General features: G+C 51.6%; 1 protein-coding gene across 1 annotated transcript in view; it reads right to left on the reverse strand.

Moving 5' to 3' along the window:
- Positions 1–3,850: 3,850 nt before the first annotated feature.
- Positions 3,851–15,904, reverse strand: part of Tspan15 (tetraspanin 15) — a 41,108-nt gene continuing 29,054 nt past the window's right edge. The window contains exons 4-8 of the mRNA XM_021174820.1: positions 10,325–10,420; positions 7,924–8,040; positions 6,336–6,383; positions 5,127–5,243; positions 3,851–4,652 (exon numbers count right to left, since the gene is read on the reverse strand). Coding sequence (XP_021030479.1) covers positions 4,503–4,652; positions 5,127–5,243; positions 6,336–6,383; positions 7,924–8,040; positions 10,325–10,420 — 528 coding nt within the window. The 3' untranslated portion in view covers positions 3,851–4,502. The remainder of the gene's footprint in view (positions 4,653–5,126; positions 5,244–6,335; positions 6,384–7,923; positions 8,041–10,324; positions 10,421–15,904) is intronic.

Below are 15,904 nucleotides of genomic sequence, written 5' to 3' on the forward strand. Positions count from 1 at the left end.
ACAGGGTTTCTCTGTGTAGACCTGGCTGTCCTGGAACTCACTCTGTAAACCAGGCTGGCCTCGAACTCAGAAATCCACCTGCCTCTGCCTCCCAAGTGTTGAGACTAAAGGCGTGAGCCACCACTGCCTGGCTTGGCTTTTCTTTCTCTCTGTCTCTCTGTCTCTCTGTCTCTCTGTCTCTCTCTCTCTCTCTCTCTCCCTCCCTCCCTCTCCCCCCCTCCCTCCCTCCCTCCCTCCCTCCTTCCTTCCTTCCTTTTTCTTGTCTTTTTCTTAAGAGGCAGGGCTCACTAATACCCAGGCTGCTCCTAAACCCCTAGGCTTCAGCTCCCTTTTCACCTCACGTTCCGTACCCAGGACAGCAGGCGTGTGCCTCTCCGGCAACTTGGTTTTCTTTATATGTATGTGCACTGCACATGTGCAGGTGCCCTCGGAGGCCAGAAGAATGTTGGACTCCCTGAAACTGGAGCTACAGACAGCTGTGAGCCACCGTGCAGGTATGGGAACTGAACCTGATTCCTCTGTAAGTGCAGTCAGTGTTCTACACCAAGGTTGAGAGAAAACATAGATTTGCAAATTATACATATATAGTAAGTGGCTTGTATCTAGAATATATAAAGAGTTCTCCAAACTCAGTAATATGAAAACTAAAAATACAGTTTATTAGTGGATGTGTGTGGATGTGTGTGTGGTGTGTGGATGGGTGTGGTGTGTGAGTATATATGTGTGTGTATGTGTGTGTTGCATGTGTATGTGTGTGTGGTGTGTATGTGTGGTGTGTGTATGTGTGTGGTGTGTATGTGTATGTGGTGTGTATGCATACATGCACATGATATACATTTGTGGATGTAGGTCAGAGGACAACTGGCAAAACCTGGCTCTCTCTTCCCATTTGTGTTGCCCTTAACTACAGAGCACTCTTGCCAGTTCAGGTATGTTTTTTGCATAGATATGCAAATGTTCATTGCAATAACAGAATAAAGTTGTCACTGAATACAGCAACGCATATCTTTGATCTCATGGACATCCTTGAGTTTGAGGCCAGTCAGGACTACAAGTCTCTCTTGTCTGTCTGTCTGTCTGTCAGTCTCTCTCTCTCACTCTCTCTCTCTCAACAAAAAAATGCTAAAAATGCCCATTGATTGGTAAATGCATAAACTAACTATGGTGTGTCCATACAACGGAACAGAATACAACTTGGCCACAGAAATGAATGGCTTTCAAAATAATTATGTTAAATGGTAGTAGCCAGAGCCTTAAAGAGATCTCTCGAGTCCTGTCTCGTAAAGGCTTTAGAAAAGAGACTGATGAGCATGCAGAGACAGAAAGCAGCTGTGGGAGGGGGCTGCCTTGGGAGGCAGCAAGCAGTGCTGGGGAGAGCTAGGGTGGGGGACTGCAAAGATTAGGAGAAAAATCTTTAGGGCAATCATATGCTTATCGTCTTAAATTGCATCCCTGATTTTGTGGACTCTGTGTCCCCCCCACTGTAAATACCAGAGTCCCATCTTAGTTACTTTTCTCATTGCTATGGTAAAACACCAGACTGAAGCAATTTAAGAAAGGGTTTATTTTTGGTCCATGTTTTGACCTCACAATCCTCCTGCCTCCACCCCCTGAGTGCTGGATTACAGGCATGGCTCAGCCCCCATGCTCAGCAAATTACTATTTACTTGTGCTGTGCATATTTCAAAAGGAAGTTTCTTCAACAGTTGTTTTTTGTTTGTTTGTTTGTTTTAATTTTCACAGGAAACCAGGGTCCCTGAACACATTTTTCTCTTTTCTTTTTAAGATTTATTTATTTTTAAAGATTTATTTATTATTATACAAATACACTGTAGTTGTCTTTAGACGCACCAGAAGGCATCAGATCTCATTATGGGTGGTTGTGAGCCACCATGTGGTTGCTGGAATTTGAACTCAGGACCTTCGGAAGAGCAGTTGGTGCTCTTACCCACTGAGCCATCTCACTAGCCCAAGATTTATTTATTTTATGTATATGAGTACACTGTAGATGTCTTCAGACACACCAGAAGAGGGTGGGTGTCCATTACAGATGATTGTGAGCCACCATGTGGTTGCTGGAATTTGAACTCAGGACCTTCGGAAGAGCAGTTGGTGCTCTTACCCACTGAGCCATCTCACTAGCCCAAGATTTATTTATTTTATGTATATGAGTACACTGTAGATGTCTTCAGACACACCAGAAGAGGGTGGGTGTCCATTACAGATGATTGTGAGCCACCATGTGGTTGCTGGGAATCGAACTCAGGACCTCTGAAAGAGCAGTCAGTGCTCTTAACCGCTGAGCCATCTCTCCAGCCCCCACATTTTTTTGTAACAAAAATCTTCAAAACTGAAGCTCATGTGAGTGAAGAAAGGGACTAATCTTGAGGGTCATTCTGTTGGGTTTTTAGAAAATATTTAATTATTTTATTTATGAATACACTGTCGCTGTCTTCAGATGCACCAGAAGAAGGCATCTGATCCCATTACAGATGGTTGTGAGCCACCATGTGGTTGCTAGGGATTGAACTCAGGACCTCTGGAAGAGCAGTGAGTACTCTTAACCACTGAGCCATCTCTCCAACCCCTTGAAGTTATTCTCTATCCTTGAGAGACAAGGTGGCAAGGTGGTGCCCTTGGCATTGGGTAACAGAAACGTGCCATAGCAGGTGACCCCCCAGACTGGCTGGTGAAGCTCTGTGGTTTTATTTTTCTTGAGAGGCAAGAGACAGCTTTGTCATTCAGAGGGCATATAGAAACTCGGGCCTGGGTAGGCACCAACCCCCATCCTTGATGGCGGAGAGAGGGAGAATGACAGAGTCACCAGGCTCTGATCCCCTCTGAGTGCCCCAGCCATATTGCTATACTACAGGATTCTGAGGATGGCTAGAGCCAGGGCCAGAAGGCTCACCACCCAGCCCTGTGCCCTGATCAAAGGGGTTCAGTGGAGCCACGAGATAAAGAGCTTTCAGGCCCCAAATTCCATAAACAGGGAGTGGTGGGACTCACCGTGATCCCAGCATTCTCGAGAAAGAAGCTCAGGAATCAGGAGCTTAAGGATATCCTCAGCTACACACTGAGCTGGAGGCCAGCCTGGGCTACGTGAGACCCCATCTCAACACCAAAGGGAGATAGGCAGAAGCATCGTTAGGGAGCACGGGAGCAGCAGTCCCAGCCATGCCTGGTTTCGCACACCTGGGATAGTCTGTCTATACACAGAGGCAACTCAGGCAGAGGTTCTTCATACACAGCCCCATGCCTCAACATGTTGGTTAACTGTGCCTCTGTTTCCATATACAAAATTGTGGTTACAGGGATGACCACAAACAGCTGTGAGCATCAAGAGTTTCCGTCTATGCTGAATGTTTAGGTCTGGCCTCTGGTGTGTGCATGGTCACCGTATTCTTTTTAAAGCCCCGCCTCCACCCTTCCTCATATGGAACACAAGCTTCCCTGGTGAGGAGAATTCCCTAACCCAGGCCTCGCACAGAAAATCTAGAAACCCAGGTAGGGTTGGGGTGACACTTGGACCGACTGCTCCTGCAAGGCCAGATGTCTCCAGCAGGGGGCAGCAAGCACCAAGCTTTGTTTGGCATGGGTCCCTACAGATCCCTACCTCCATTACTTTCTATAACATGGGTTGTGGATACCGTTCTCCTACGGGAGCCCTGGACTCAGCTACTTCTCCACGTAACCATGGACTCTTAAGTCTTACTATTAGTTTCCCATAGTGTGTGAAATACGAATGCTGTCCATTCTTCCTCCCTGACCTCAGCGCCCCAAGTTATACCAATCTTCACCCCAGGGCAGCCTTCTCTCAATCTGACAAGAGACTTCCAAACAACACAAATAAAAGACCACCCCCACAAACACATCTTTATTGTTCAATTAATGAACTAACAGGGAGGGGTGAGTGGACTCGGTCGGGGGTGGCTAGTTTTGAATAGCCAGAAACTCTTGTTAATTGTATACAAAACATGGTTATTAAAAAAAAAAAAAACCACGTAGAAAATGGGTGGGCGAAGCAGGAGCCTTATGAGGACTCAAGGCACCTGGGAATTTGAGACACAGCCCAACCTCACATCTAGAGCAGTGTACCAGGGCTGCACCCAGGACTTCCCTATAGATCAGATACACTCCCTTCTCGCCTTTAAAAAATAATCACTGCAAAACTGCCCTTGAAGGGGCATAATGACCACTGGCCAAGGCACTGCCAGAAATAAAAAGAGCCCACATGGAGCCCTGAGCTGCCTTCTCCAGGACTCAGAACCAGAGCTGGGCTATCCCTGTTCCCCGGGATCCCACAGGGTTCAGCTTTCCCCTGGGAGGAGTGGCCATCAGACACTATACGCAGGCACATACACCCTGGGCTTTGGTCATCACCGTGGGTGGGCAGAGGAGCTGCAGCTGGTCCTGTCCAGCTTGTGTAGACTTAGATGCACTTTGCAGTACAGTCCGGCTGGGAGCTGCTGTGCCGGGCCAGGATAGCACAATCAGCATAGCTAATCGGGATAGCACAGGCAGCATCCAGTGCCTGCTGTGTCCGTGCTGGACTTGGCACCAGGTCCCAGCAATCCATCCGTGACAGAGTGCTCCGAGATAATATCCTCCACACGGGTGATGTACAATAGGGTCAGCAGCACACCAAGAAACTGAGGACAGAGAGGGAGCCGGTGAGAGCCTGCTGGCACATGGGCATCCTTCCCTGGCAGTTCCCTCCCTGGGAACTGGGCTGGGGAAGTCAAGACACCCCAGCACCCACTGCCCAGGCAGCCCCAGGCTGGACCTCCTCTACCCTTCCCAGGAACATGGAGACTTCCTGCCCCTGTACATTAGCATGGCCCCTCTCTGCTGGTCTTCTGCCTCGATCCCAGCTCTGCCACACCTTATCCAGGGGACCCTTGGGAAAGTCACTTCACTCTTCGAATCCTCCATTTCCACTACCGCCACTAAGCAGATGTGCTAATCAGACACACCAACCTTGCTGACGGACTGGAGGCAGAGCCAGTGCAGAGAGAGCAACTGAGACTACTCAGTTTGGCTCTCCTTCCAGACCCCAGCCCTCCCAGAGCCTCTGAACCCTTCATCACTCAGCCCGGCTTCATCTGCACCCACGGACTACCCACCTGAGGAAGCAGGATGCCCAGTAAAAGGCCCGCCATGATGGTATAGTTGTCCATGAACCATATCAACACGGCGTTGGTGCAGCCCCGCACGTGAATGACGCTCTGTGCATTCAGGCGCTGTGCGGGCAGAGGGAGAGTATCGTCAGCATGGGAAGGTGGCCCTGGGTTCTCTAGTGCTGCTCCTGAGATGGCACTGGGGACACTGTGATAGTGCTCTGGTGGTGAGAACTGCTGGGAACTGGCAGAGTGTGCCTGCATGCCTCCCAGATGCCACCCAGGGCTGCACACTGTTACCTGAGCCAAAAGCCTACTCCAGGTATATGTGGAGGGAAACCCTACATGGTTTTAATGTACACTGAAGTTTCTAGAATTACTATGTTACATTTACCCATGAGTGGAAAATCCCTTGCCATGAAACTATTTCATGTACAAATTATTAAAACCATCATCATTTGAAACTTTGTTTCATGTACAAATTATTAAAAACATCATCATTTGAAACTTTGTTCCATGTACAAATTATTAAAAACATCATCATTTGAAACTTTGTTTCATGTACAAATTATTAAAAACATCATCATTTGAAACTTTGTTCCTAGTACAAATTATTAAAGACAAAACCATTTGTGGATGGCACTACCCTCTTCCACATATGAGTAGGACTAATCGGACCCACTGGGTTATTAAAAGATGAAAGAAAAAAGACTGGGCACAGTGATTCCCACCTTTAATCCTAGTGCTCACTCAGGAGGCAGAGGCAGGGGAATCTCTGTGAGTTTGAGGCAGCCTAGTCTACATAGCAATTGCAGGTCAAATGGGGCTACATAGACTTGCCCAGAAAGCTGAGGCCCGGGGCCACCCAAGGACTTTCTCTTCCCCAGGAACTCCTGAGTCCCGGGCAGGTAGTACCAGTGTGAGCTGTCAACAAACTGCAGGGCTGGGCAGGCAGCATGGGAGGGGCCCTGGAAAGTCATGATATCTCACTCAGATAAGCCTGCCTGGAGCAGGGACTCAGCAAACCTGGCCAGATGACCTCCCCTGGCACCCTGGGTCCTTCTGTGAGTGACAGCCAAGGAGAGCTGGGAAATCTGAGTAGCCAGGAGCCCTCTGCTAGAAACCCTCTACTAGCTGAGGAGTGGGACAAAGGGAGCACCATCTGGGAACAAAGGGAGCATCATTTCTGGGGACAAAGGGTTTCCAGGCTGTTACCTCCTTGTCGATTGTTTTGTAGCCACACATGGTGTTGACAACATCTGTCTGAAACAAAAACACATCGGTCACGGTTCTATAGGCTATAATCTGAAGGGCTCGCCTTTTGCAGAAGAGCCAAGGGCTGGGTATACAGTCTGGTGGGTACTGATGGAGCTGAGATCTCCTGCCACCAGGATCAGGCTCCAGCCTATATCTTAGTGACCACCTCCAGGAAATGCCCCAGTGAAGAACCATGGGCAGGCTCCCTCCCTGGGGGTTCATGTGAGGGTCACCCCTCCACCAGCAGCAGTCTAAGCTCTTAGCCGGAGGCACCCCCGTGGCTCCCCGTGGCTGAGCCATGCTGTTCCCATTTTACTGGCTCTCAGAAAGGAACTGCTCAAACCACAACTGGGCCCCTGCCAGCTGTGGTTTACCTGAGGGCAAGGCTGGGTCACTGGCCACGCTCCCCTGCCCCTTCAAAGCTGGCTTCGCCATCAAAGAGCCACAGAAGTTCCTCTCTGAAAGAAGGGCGGCTCTCCAGAGCTTTTATCCCTGGAGTCGCAATGGCTGGGCTCTAGCCCCCATCAAATTCCTTCCCAGGTAGGCCCCAGGACAATGCCCACCACTGCGTGGGCCCTGCTTGGTCCCAACCTCAGCCACAGGGGAAAGGTAGACCCTCAGGCCCAGCCCGGATCCAGCCTGGGTCCCTGCAGTGACAAGGGAGGGGAGCAGCAGAGGACCCCAGCTCTCACAGGGCACCTTCACTTGGTGATGTTCCAGACTCTGGGTGTGGCCCTACCCACGTGTACCCCATTTTCATGGTTACAGGCTGGGGTGGTAGGCACAGCTATTGAAACCATGAACAAGAGACTTTCCAGGAGAATAAACATGTATACGAGTGGTGTATGTATGGTGTGTGTGCTGTGTTGTATGTGTGGTGTGTGTGCTGTGTGTGTGTTATGTTTGTGTGATGTGTGGTGTGTGTTATGAGTGTGTGCGCACGTGTGTCATAATTGCCAGGCTTTTCTGCTCCAGTCTCAAAACTGGGCAGTTCCTGACATACTTGTCACACATCAGGGCTGACAGGTGGTGACCTCACAGCTCAGCATCCCAGATGACTGGGAGGTGACAGCTGAGAGGCTCCCACTGGGGAAAGTGGAGGCTGGCATTTATGTCACCACATGCCGCTGCCCAGGGCTCTGCTGCCAGTGCTCACTGCACCTGCACTGTACTCTGCCTCCAGCGACTGGGTAGAGCCTGCCGCCCCTGCCGGGCACTCTGGCTCTTTGTTGCTGGGCAGAGCCCTGCCAACCCTGGGCAAGTCCCAAGAGGCTAAAGCAACACTACCCGGATTGAGACCCTCCAAAGCTGTTGTAAGGACCGAGTAACTACAACCAAAGAGCCTGGGCCAGGCCCGCACATGCTCACTGACACACTCCCAGAGGAAGCTGCCCACGCATCTCCCATTGCCAGAGCCCCTGGTCTAAGGCAAGCTCAGCCCCGGCCACCACGTCCCACCCACTCCCACTGCCTGCTCCACTTGGGCAGAGTGAGAGCAGTGTTTAGCAAACTGGGTGACCCTCACATCCAGCACCCATGCAGTTACCGTGTTCCTGATGCAGCAGGTGTAGGGCACCCCGCAGGCCAGGGGCCCGGGGGCGCTGCAGTCGTGGTACTGGTTTTTGCTCCAATCTCTGTAGTCCTCCCCGCCACAGCACTTGAACTGAGGGGAAAAGCACCAAGGAAGAGCTGTGATCACTGCCAAGGTCAGGGTCAGATGGCAGGAAGGAGGTGTGCATGTCCAGGGGTGGAGGTGGGGATGGAGGTACCAGAGTGGGATGGGGGCACGAGGGCCCCATGAGGCCATACTTTATTAGGTCAGAGCTATCAAGAGCGGCATGGCCATGAAGAAGGGGGTGAGCCCTCCACTCTGGAGAGCTCACATAGTAAGGCTGGACACTTCAGTTGGACACCAGGTGGTGACTACACTCTGGGAGGGACGTCTGTCCTCGGCAACTGGTCTGCACCTTCTCCTCAAGACTCAACCCCCTGAGGCAGGGGTCTGGCTAGAGAAGACAGCCTCAGAGGCCAGGGCCTGTGGAAGCCCTGCTTCACCCTGACCTTGGAGACCCGAATACCTGCCACAGGCTCTCCCCTTAGCTCCCCCTCCCACCTCTACTCGCTGCACAGGAGTCAGCTTCTTGGGCGGGAAGAACAGAGAACAGTCCTGCAGAGAGTCTAGCTGGGACAGTCCTTCTGGGCTCTGCATAGACTAAGTACAGTCATCTGGGGAGACAAGAGTACTGCCTAAGTGACAAGAACCATGGCCAAGCAGGCCGGCGCACCAACAGGAATACTACAAGTTTGAAGCCAACCTGGACTACATAGTGAATTCTAGTACAACCTGGGCTACAGGGTGAGACACCATCCCCCCAAAAAAACCCACCCCAAATTATACCAATTCCACCTTGGGAGGGGCATGATCTCCTAGGAAGGGATACTGTGTATCTGGGCATAGGGAAGTGGAGAGGTGGGGGTGTAGCTTTATAACTGGGAGGACAGGAAAGGCTGCTGGGAGGATAGGACAGTTCATCTGCAACATGAACAAGGAAAAGACAGTCAACACCCATGTGCAAAGGCCCTGTGAGGGAACAAGGCTGCATCCAGGGAACAACAGCCATAGGTAAATGAGCGATCAGCCAGAGCAAACAGAGCTCTGGGACTGTGTTCCAAGGTAGGAGGCTGACGGATTGGTGTTGTAGGAGGCACTGAGACACAATCTGGGCACCCTTCTGAAGTTGCCACAGTGCCCTGTAGTCCCTTCAGGACTCGGGATCCACAAATGCCTATCTATCAGCTATGTTGGACAAGGGCCATTTGTTCTGCTGCCAGATGGATACACGTTCAAATCTCCACGTCACCACTCCAGCCGGTGGCCACAGGCAAGGCCGTCGCCCTCTCTGGGCCTCGGATGCTTATCTACTAGAAAGAGCGATGCCAACTTCGCCTGGCTGGGTTCTGACTGTAAGAGGAGTCCTGCATGAAGCATTCTGCACGAGGTTCAGTGAACATGAGTCACCTCCTACCCCCACCCAAGGAGAAATTAAACCCCCGAGCCAGCTAGGGGCTGGTTCCAACAAAAGCATCTATCTACCCAGAGTATGACTCGGCTCTCCCAGCCGGGGCTGGCAGGCACATTGCTGGCACAAACAAATCTCCCAGGAGCTGCACCTGTTTCTTCTACAGAGAAGCACAGAGCCAAAGGCCTGGGGTGTGGTGAGGTTGGTCCCCACTGAAGGCTCGCACAGGGGACCAGGCACACCCAATCGCCAGACTCCACCATCACTGTCCTTATCCAGGGAGTGAGGGTGACCCCACCGCACTGGCTCTGCCCTAAGCACCATCATAAACAAACCAAGGGAGTCTCAGCTACAGCAGAGGGAGAGACCAGAGTCAGCTTCTGTGGTGCAGACAAGAAATCCAGGCCTCGGGACTAAGAGGGAGGCAGGCAAGCCCAGGGAAAGGGTGGCTTCTGCTGCAGCTGTAACTGCCGCACCCACATACTGGGCTGGGCCTCGGAGAGAGGAGCAGTGTCTCAAGGGGACACACAATTATCGACACATTCAAAGATGTGTCAGAGAAAAGGGAGGGGTCTTGTTCCGTGTCCAGTGGAGGAAGCTGGAATTAAGAGAGAATATTCTCACCACCTATGAAGTAAAGCTCTCCACACTAGAAGAACTGGGTCCAACAGGCTAGACACCAGGCCAGCCAGTCCCAAAGGGAGATCCTTGCCACCCAGGGGGTGAGCCCTGGGGCTCTGTAAAGTGACCAGAGACATCTGGCTTTGTGGTGAGTTTTCCCATGTTTGAAGGGACCATCCATGGACCAGCACTGGGAACGCACAGGTCAGCTGGCCCCTCACCCCACTCTTTGTAACAGAGGCATGAATCCAGGGCAAGGGTCCTGGAGGTCCCCCCTCTGCCCCTCATCCCCCGCTGCCCGGTCACCTTTTTCTGAACAAAGTCCATGATGTTCTTGAAGTCCAGATCATCGTAGTAGTTCTCGATTCCTCTCCGGATGTTGTCGTTCAGAAAGTCAATGGTCTACCCGGAAGAAATTGCCAAGGAAAAGGAACACACATCAGAGGCCAGCCTGGATTATTCTAGAAGTCCAGGTTAGCATGGAGATGAGACCAACAGTTTCCACCTACCTGAGCAGAAGGTCCCTGACATACCCCACCCTGAACACCTGGCACTGCCCAGACCACAGACATTCACTCCAGGCCCTGCAAGGCTGATCTGCCTGGCTCCAGCTCTGAAGCAGTATGCTGGATCCGGGCCTCAGCCCTCCCAGATCCTGGCATATTCTCTCCCTTGCCCAGCAACAGCTGTGACCATTGGTCCTCCAGCCCATTCTCTGCTCCCATCACCCAACCTCTTGCTTTATAAAGAAGGAAACTGAGTCCCCAGGGGGAAGAAGTCCATGGGGGTGAGAACTGAGAGGAAACAGAGATGAAGACAGACTTTGCTCTGGGTAACAGCAGGCTGGTCAGGACTAGAACCCAGGTCCCCTGACACCCTACGTGGGCTTTTCTTCATCCCTTGGTGCTCTGACCCTCAGGCCACACAGTCCCCTCCCGGTTTGGGAGTGGCCAATCTCCACCCGGAAGAGCGAGTGGAGCACTGGAATGCCAGCCTCTCCCAGTCAGGCTGGGCTGAGATCCCTGGAATACAAAGAGCCCACAGCAGGCACGGCTGGGGCGGGTGAGTGGGCAGCTCAGCCACAGGCTTGTTGTTGTGACAATTGAAGCTTTCAGAGCAGAGGCAGAGTCTGGGCACAAAGGGGCATTCTTGGCTCTGGTACAGGACAGAGTAGCCAGGCAATTCCTGTGGGTGGTGGGACCAGCTCCCAGGCCCTGTTGGGGTTTTGTTTCCCATTGGTGAGCCAACCCTGGGGACCTTTCAGAATTAAGCATTAGAGGCTAGCTAAGCCAAGGGGGAAGGAACATCAAGTCTCATAGTCAAGGGCACAGTCCCCACTGCCACCGGACCCCAGCATCTCTTAATCTCCAAGCCCCCTTCTTTCATCCACAAAGGGAGGCAAATACAGTCAGCCTTCTGGAGGTATCAGGAGTTTGAACCCCACAAAAGTGATTGTGGATGCTGGTCACACTGTAGGTCCTGGTAACACCAGCATCTCTGCATGTGGGAAACAGATCTCTCGAGGTGTCACAGAGGAAGCCTCAGTCCCCAGGGGTGTTAAGGCTCACAGCTTGCCCAGAGGACTTCCTGCAAGAGCGGTAGCCCCCGCATGTGTGAGCATCCTGGAGCTTGCCTGAGACACCTGCAGCCCTGAGACTAGTATACTTGTCCAAGGTTGCCCAGTTTCTGCCTGCCACGCTCTACATTACAGGCTAAGAAGACTCAGGTGTGACTGCCTGTTCCTGAGACCCACAATACTCAGATCGAGCTGTCTGGAGGACCCCATTCCCACCCCGTGATGACCAGCAGCAGCACAGACCTCAAAGGGAAAGAGAAGCCATGGGCTTCTAGGAGAGGCTCTAAGGTCATCAGCACACAGCCCTTCATGGGTCAGGGCAGGGGTTGAGTGGACCCGTCAGCCATACTGCATTGGCAGAACCAGTCAGCTCTCAGCTTGACCTCCGCATCCTGTGCCTCTGGGGGAATGTGGTGACAGGCCAGATGGCTGGGGTGGAGTGGGGATGAATAAGAAACAGGACACCAGGGCGAGGTCTGTGTGCCACCCGCCCGAGTGGGGCAAGGGAATGAGCTCACCAGCCTTGAATGATGCACTGTAGGGGCTCCGCTGGCTGAGCTAGGCTTGTGGGTGACACCGCCATTAGGGTCTTGCCTAGGCCAGGAGGGTAGAAATGTGGCGTGCGCAGTGACTTTCCACTCTCCAGGCACCAGGGCTGGAGACCTGGCTCACCCTGGCCTTCCATCCCCCCCCCCCCCCAGCCATCCTTAGATCTCCAGGGAGTCTCTTCTCTCAGGAATGGATAAGGGCAGGGTGGCCAGGCACTCTCACTCTCTCTCTCTCTCTCTCTCTCTCTCTCTCTCTCTCTCTCTCTCTCTTTCTCTCTCTCTGTTTCTCTCTCTGTATCTCTCTGTCTCTCACTCTGTCTCTCCCTGTCTCTCTCTGTTTCTCTGTCTCTCTATGTCTCTCTCTGTCTCTCTCTNTCTCTCTCTCTCTCTCTCTCTCTCTCTCTCTCTCTCTCTCTCTCTCCCCCCTCCGTCCCTCCCCTCCCTTCCTCCCTCCCTCTCTCTCCTGATAAGTCTAACTAGTATGGTATGTGCTGGCTGCACTCAAGACAGACCAACAGACCAGGCAGACCCACACACCCATGAGGACCCTATCTCCATCTAGTGAGCTGCCTTAGCCCTGTTGGGGAAGAAGGTCCTGCAGAGAACCTCTTGCTTGACAATACCCAGGGTACAGATGATCTGCCCCGGTGGGGACAGGGCACATAGGGTAGGAACTCCGCTCCCAAAAGCCAGCCATACCACTGTCCCCAGACAAAGCTCTCAACCAGGTCACACCAACAGGAGCAACTCCAGCTAGCAAGATGCCTTTCTCTAGTGCCACTATCACAGGCCACGGAGGGACACATGACCCAGAGCAAGCAAACATCGAAGGCCACGTGATTTTCAAAGTGTGTTAAGCCACCAGATAAAGCCACAAAGACCTTTCTTTCCAGAATTTGTCTTTCGGTCTGCATTTCTAGCCTCAGATACCTCTGCCTCTCCCCAAAGAAGCCGTGGACTATTTTCAATGAATGTGGCATGTAGTGTAATCCTGCATAGACAGGTGTCCCTCCCAGGCTGACTGCCCCAGGATCCAGCCCCTCTGGGGATAGAATTACTCTGGGTCCCCGCAGGCTGCGCGGTTTCTGGGACCTCAGGCTGTGTGGGAGAGGATGTATATGTTTGGGTGCTCAGCCAAGGGGGACTGAGGAACTACCAGCTTTCTCCTGCCCCTGGGTTCAAGGCATCCTAAGTGCTGGCTAGTAATGCTATACCAGGTAAGATAACCAAGTTGGTGCTGCCTGCCAGTCTCTGACCTGGCATCAGGAATGACTAAAACATCCTCTGATCAAGACAGAAAGTGGCTTGCAGTCATCTTGTTTCTATTGGGAGAAGTGGCATGAGGCCTGGGAGACCTACCAGCTAATGCCAAGGCCCTCTGGTGTTTCCGCTCAGTTTTGTCACCTCCGACACCCCTGATACCCTCATGATGAAACCTGGGGTAAGCTAGGACAGCAATAAGTATGGAGAATCCAGCTCAGGTTCTGAGGTCACCAAGTCCCATGCCCATGCCCGGGGTTAAGGCACTGAGCATTTTTCTGCTGGCCCCCAGTTGACCCCTCACCACACACCACACGTGCACAGACCGAGGAGCCACTGGGCTCTGGTGGCTGGGTCCCCCTGCTTGCAGCTGCCTCACCTGGCTCAGGGACACAGTTTCTTCTCACACCCAAGCATCTACCTCTCACTAACTGGCCTCAGCCATATCAGGCTGCTCTCCGAGAGCCTAGCCTGGTGACTAGTACTGTCACCACAAAGCACACTGTCAGAATGAACAGGTAGGCCCATGGTGCTGGACACTGACCTTGTTCTACAATGGCTAAAGAAACCTGCCTTTTCCTGGGGAACACTTCACTTGGGCACCCTCCTCTCCCTCTTCCCCCTCCTCCTCCCCTCCTCTTCTCTCCTTCCCTCCTCCTTCTCATCCTCGCTGACACCTCCCCCACCCAGTAGCTTCCAGTAGCTTCTCCTTCCCCCATGCCCAGCACAGGCCTGGCTCCTGTCTTACAAAATCACATTGCATTAGCGCCAGAAGAGGCAGGCATAATGGTTTGTTTTTGTGGTTGCTGCTGCTTTTGTTGTTGCTTAATGTGGCATTTCCAGACATCACCAAAAGAGAAAGAGAGAGAGAAATTTGGGATCTAGAAAAAAATATATCTAAAGGAGAGAATAAACCAATGCACCATACTCCTCAGCTTCCAGAAATTTTTCTCCAGATCGTTTTTGTTTTGGTTTGGTTTTTTGTTTTCTGTGACAGGGTTTCTCTGGGTAGCCCTGGCTGTCCTGGAACTCACTCTGTGGACTAGGCTGACCTTAACCTCAGTGGTCTGCCTGCTTCTGCTTCCCACGTGCTGGGGTTAAAGGCATCCACCACATGCCCAACTTCAGGTCTTTTAATTTTTTTTAAAAAATAGGGATTTACTTTGTAACCTACATAGGCCTCAAAGTTGCAATCCTCCTGCCTCAGCCTCTCAAGGTCTGGGATTATAGGTGTGCATCACTATGCCTGCTATAGTCTAACAACTTTAAATGTTATGATGAATATACTGTGAATTTTTTTTAAATAGATAGTATCTTGCTGTATACCTCTGGCTAACCTGGTACTCAGTACATAGTTCAAACTCTCAGCAATGCTCCTGCCTCAGTCCCCCTAGTCCTGGGATTACAGGCATGTGTCACTACTTTATATGTTTGCTTTCTTTTCTTTTTGATTCCTTGCTTATGACCCTATTCCCCAAGGATGGCCAAAAACAAAACAAAACAACAAACAAACAAAAACCAAGAAAAAACCTAACCAAAACAAAAAGAACAAGCAAACAAAAAACCCGATAGGTTCTAATTCTCATCTTTCCCAGTTCGGGAGGCCACAAAGATCTGCTCTGAGCCATCCTTGTCTGTAAGCTCATTCCAGAGGGTCCTGCGGCAAACCTACGAGAGAATGCTGAAGCACCTTCAGATAGGTTTATCAGCAGTGGTCTCCATAATGATTCAGTGGAAGTTTGAAGGGCTGAGCAGGAAATGTCCTGGAGGATGGGACACTGGGGGAGGTGCTGGGAGCTGCCTCCACCTTCTCCCAAACACCTCTTCTGCATCCTTTACTATGGCTTTGACATTGGGGTTTTGCTGTTGTTGTTTGGTTGGTCTGTTTTTTTGAGAGTCTGTCTGCATAGCCTTGGCTGTTCTGGAACTCATTGTGTAGCCAAGGCTGGCTTCAAACTCACAGAGATCCACCTGCCTCTGTTTCCTGAGTACTGGAATTAAACCACACCTAGTCTTTGGCATGCTTAGTTTTGAGACAGGGTTTTGGTAGCTGAGGTAGCCTCAAACGTACTAAGTAGTTGAGGGATAGCCTTGAACTTCCCCCACACACTGTGAAGCACACATTTCAGGGGTCATGAGGCCCATAGGGTGTGGGAATAACAGGAAAGTCATTTGTGACCAGGCCCTGGCTTCCTGAAGGTCCCAAGAGGCTCCAAAGCACTCAGCTCAGACTCCTCATTTAAAAGAAGGAAGCTATGTCATGGTCCCAAATGAACTACAGAGCACTGAAATATGACAAATCTGAAAGCCTTGGAGAGGCACATAGGAACCAGGACCAGCTCATTTGGTAGAAACAGGTTTATTAAAGCCATGAATGGTGCTGACCATGAGCTAGCCCCGGGGTTGTGGCAGGAAAGTGCTAACCTAGACCCCGGCAAGGCCACTGGCCAGCTGAGAGCTGTTCACACACAAAAGCATCGCATCGCTATATACAACTGCAAT

The sequence above is a fragment of the Mus caroli genome, chromosome 10 (assembly GCF_900094665.2).
Source record: "Mus caroli chromosome 10, CAROLI_EIJ_v1.1, whole genome shotgun sequence".
NCBI classification, from domain to species: Eukaryota; Metazoa; Chordata; class Mammalia; order Rodentia; family Muridae; genus Mus; species Mus caroli.